The sequence below is a fragment of the Silurus meridionalis genome, chromosome 13, assembly GCF_014805685.1.
Source record: "Silurus meridionalis isolate SWU-2019-XX chromosome 13, ASM1480568v1, whole genome shotgun sequence".
In the NCBI taxonomy this organism is placed as follows: domain Eukaryota; kingdom Metazoa; phylum Chordata; class Actinopteri; order Siluriformes; family Siluridae; genus Silurus; species Silurus meridionalis.
In genome coordinates, this window is record NC_060896.1 from 28,798,106 (window position 1) to 28,802,776 (window position 4,671).

Here is a 4,671-nt window from a genome sequence, read left to right on the forward strand (position 1 = left end):
TGTGTGTGTGTGTGTGTGTGTGTGTGTGTGTGTGTGAGAGATCTATATCTATGTATCCATGTAAAGGAAATACTGAAGTGTATATAAAAATAAAATGACATTATAAGCTGTTTTTTGTGTGTGTGTTTTTTGTTATTATCTATATAAAGAATAATATTGCGTTTTCTGACTTCCTTTTTAATTCCAGATGGGCGGAGCTACAAAAAGAGCAGGTGGCAAATCAGATTTTAGCATACATCCTTACATTCAGTTGTATTTTTGTCTAGTTATAATGGCTATATTGGCCTTGCTTTAACAGTTTCACAAATCCAGATTTGTGAAGGCACCTTAGCTGTGGCCGCCCTTGTGTTTCACCCCATTACTTCAGTGATGTTCTCCCTGAATCAATCCACCTCTAAATCCCATCATTATGATGCCGTGTCTACAGAAAACATCAGTATTATAGAGAAGTGCAGTAGATCAGAGCTGCATCACACACAGGATCTCATACAGTCAGAATGAACATCATCACTAAAGAAACAAACCCAATGAACACAATTCAACACGTCTCCTTTCACTGGAGCCACAACTGCACCTCCACATACATCATCTCCAGCAGGAGCACCGATATTCACCTCATCACACACACACACACACACACACACACACACACACCTCCACATACATAATCTCCAGCAGGAGCACCGATATTCACCTCATCACATCACCCCGGGATTTCACTGTACATTACAGTTTTCTTGGGAATTTGAAATGAATGCAAATTGTGTGTTTTTGTGCAAATTCTACAGAAAAAGTAAACACAAGTATAAACGGTTCATAAAAAAGCTTAACAATTGTTTTATACTGTTTTGGCGACCTTTTCTTATCATGTCCAGCTTTTCTTGAAAAGTCCATTTTGTAAACATCCTTGTAAGTGTATCTACGACCGAATTAGTTTCTTTTCCTTGGTCAGTCGTTTTGGGGAAAAACAACAGCGATTAAATCCACATGAATGTATTTGAGTTTGCGCAGGTTGCTACAGATGTAGTTTGTAAGCTCTGACTGGTGCATCTATGACCCTAAACCTACCCTGACATGATTGGATGCCTGCTTGGGGGTCCTCAGAGTGGCCAAGTCGCAGACTTATGGGTTTAAGCAACAGCTTTAAACAGCATGGATTTGAATCTACCAAGAACCTGCACTGTTCATTTCTGCTGGATTTACAGCAATAAGTGATGTGACTGCTGATTGGATAGAAACTCTAACTGGAAGCAGATATTTATAACCTTCAAAAAAAGTGTTTTGAAGGTTCTAGTTCACCAAAGAATCTTTTCTAAATGGGAAAATACTTTGTTGTATGTCATTGAAAATGTTCTAATATTTTATTTACAGTATATTAATATTATATTAAATCTTTTAAACTCCAAGATAAATCTGCTTATCTTCTGGTATCCAAACCTTTGCATTTTGTATGTTCTGCATAGAGCTTTTATAGAAGTTATGAACATTTTAAGAACTCATGAAGAAGAAATAATTTGGACATTTGCACCACACCTGGAAAAAGAAAGTTTTAACCTAAGGGATTTTTTTAAAGCTTAGATTCATTAAGGAATACAAGAGGAACATATGAATATAATTCAGATATAAATGTTTTATTATACAACAGGGTTCAACATAGAACCTTTAAATCTTCCATCAGAAAACTAAAGAAACTTTACTTCTAAATGATGTATTTATATTAAGTAGATTAAATTATATTGCTGAAAAACAGAAGTATTAACTTTTAGATACTCTCTTACAAATAATAAAAAGTTCCTTTGGTTCTTTGGATGGTAAAGATTCTAGATCTCAGTAGATTAGCATTGTAGATTTCTACACAGAACCTTCCTCAGATACCCAAGGAATATTCTTTATATTTCTATGAATAACAGTTTACTTTTCAGAATGGGTCCAAAAAACAACACATTTAAGAATCGTAAAACTCTTAACTATCCAAGGAACCCTTTAAGAACCCTGAAAGTACCCTTAAGTAACCCTTTTTTCCTCATAAACGGATGCTGGAAGAAAAGCAGGAGATGAAAATATTTGAAATGCAAACTGTACATAGTTCTGAGATCCAGATGTGCACAGTGTGATGAAGAACCTCAATGTTAATGATTTATTGAGAACGTGGAGGAGAACCAGAAACGAGAGCACTGCTAGAGGAGAGGTGTGACATATCTAGAGGGAGGGGCTTCTGGGGGAAAAATAGGAAGAGCAGTATGTTGGGTTGGGGTGGGGGTACTCTGTGTGTGTGTGTGTGTGTGTGTGTGTGTGTGTGTGTGTGTGTGTGTGTGTGTGTGTGTGCGCGCATGTTTGTGTAAATATTTTCTCAGCACTTGTGGAACCTGTCTGTCTACTTTCTGTGTGTGTGTGTGTGTGTGTGTGTGTGTGTGTGTGTGTTTGAGTGTGAGTGTGTTTGAGAGAACGAGAGAGAGAGAGAGAGAAGGAGAGCAAAAAGTACTCAGAAAGGCAGGAGAAATTTTTCACACCTGACGTGGACTTGATGTGGACTAAAACGGAGTGGGTGAAGGAGTGTGTGTGTGTGTGTGTGTGTGTGTGTGTGTGTGAGAGAGAAAGCATGAATTTGTGACTGTGAGGACATCCGAGATGATCATTGTGAGTGTGTGTTAAAGAGAGAAGGACAGAGAGTGGAAGAGAAGAAGAGAAGTCGTCTCATGGAGAGGCTCCTCACTGGCTATGGGGGGATGTCAGAGTTTTATTGGCTCTGGGGACGAGGCCTCACACACTCTGACTACGGAGAACCACCGAGACATCAACACTCTGAAACTGTGAGTATAACCCTCACACACACACACACACACACACACACACACACACACACACACTTTTAGAAGAAACTGCTTTTTTGTGGTGCTTGATTTTCTTTTCAAACTCTTAGTGTGTGCGTGTGTGTGTGTGTGTGTGTGTGTGTGTGTGTGTGTGTGTGTGTGTTGGTGAGATCACCTGCAATATCTGACAGGTTTGAAACCTGTTTTTTATATTTAATTTAATTTAATTAATGTTTTTAAAGTATTTATTTAATAATTATTATCATTGATTTATTAATTACTTTTTTCCCAAGAACATTTAATGTTAGATTTACTGCAACATCATTTTGGTGCATTAATGATTGGGTCCAGTGAAAGTCCTCATAACGACAGTAAGCCAAATGTGTGTGTGTGTGTGTGTGTGTGTGTGTGTGTGTGTGTGTGTGTGTGTGTGTGTGTTTGGTATGCAGCACCTGTTTATGAATAAATACTTCTCCGTGTTATTTACATGCTGAATGCGGGACAGGAAGTGTTACAGAACAAGCGAATAAACAAGTCGTATTTAACCCACAAATCCTGCTCCCTGATTGGTCGGAAGGTGCTGATGAATTCTCTGTAACAGCAGTTCTGACAGTGTTGCAGGTTTATAGCAATGTCCTCGCTATGATACATTACCGTTTCCATAGCAACAGCTTTTTTAAAGGGATGTTTATTCAACATTTATGGAAGGAGTTTCCAGTGCCGTTGGCATTGGGCCGTATGGTTGTTCACTTCTCTGTCATGAAGAACCATGGTAAAGTTCTATGTGGATCTGAGTGTTTTAAAGGTCTTCAATGTTCTAAATGTACTCTTTCTGTTATTCTATGCAGAACCCTATAGCAGCTAGTTTTCCTTTAAAAAGGGGTTCTAACTCAAGAAACTATGTCATGCATTTATGGTTCTATGGAACTGCACTGTAGAAGGTTTTTCATCATAAAAAATTGTGGAAGTTTTTTTAATCTTTGTTCTCCAACTGGTGAAACAGTTGGTTTCTGTTTCACAAAGGGTTCTAGAACATATGAACAAAATGGTACCCCTGAATGTTTCTGTAAAACTGTGGTAAAGGTTTTACACTGTCACAGAAAACCAACTGCGTGTCCCCTCAAAGTTTCGAAGCAGAGATCCAAATCATTCTCTCTTTTTAAAAAAACTTTAAAGTTCTAAGTTCTACTTGTTAGTTGTATCTGTAAATGAGAGGAACCCTATTACTCTATGGTTGGCTTTCCGAGCTCTGTGGTGTAAGGTGCGACATTCACTCTTCAGAAATTCAGGACCCTCAAAGCTTCAGCGATTGTTTCTAAGAGAGTGGAATGCTTTAAGCTTCCATGTGGAAGACTATAATGAAGTGCCTCAAAGCTCCCAAGGAACCCAGGAACCCATGATTTATCAAAAGACACCATTTTAAAGAGTTTAGGTCAGTAATTAGCATTGACTATTTGCATTCATAGAAATCAGCCATGGTTCCTGTCATTGTTCTAAGTCCACTAGAACAGAACCTGAGAGAGAAGTTGCTAAGACGACTGAGAGCATTTAAAGGGTTTTAAACAGCACCCTACAGCAGGTTCTGCTGGCTGATTTGATTCTGCAGTATAATGAATTTCCAAATCACAATGTTCCTCATCAGATCCAGGCATTTCCTCTAAAATACTGCTACACCCTTCTGCTCTGCCAGAAACCTCCTCATTGTGAATCTGATATTGCTGTTCCATGTCGAAATGGTTCTAACAGAAACATGTGTGACGTGTGGAGCTGCTGCTGCTGCTCTCCACCTCCGTCACCACCACAATTGCTTCCTCGTGTTTGGCCTCGATCCAGGGACCAACTTCCACGGCATGTAGATCAC

At 38.8% G+C, this 4,671-nt stretch overlaps 1 protein-coding gene across 1 annotated transcript in view; it reads left to right on the forward strand.

Moving 5' to 3' along the window:
• Positions 1-2,286: 2,286 nt before the first annotated feature.
• Positions 2,287-4,671, forward strand: part of LOC124395696 (MOB kinase activator 2) — a 10,366-nt gene continuing 7,981 nt past the window's right edge. Inside the window, exon 1 of the mRNA XM_046864434.1 lies at positions 2,287-2,810. Coding sequence (XP_046720390.1) covers positions 2,719-2,810 — 92 coding nt within the window. The 5' untranslated portion in view covers positions 2,287-2,718. The remainder of the gene's footprint in view (positions 2,811-4,671) is intronic.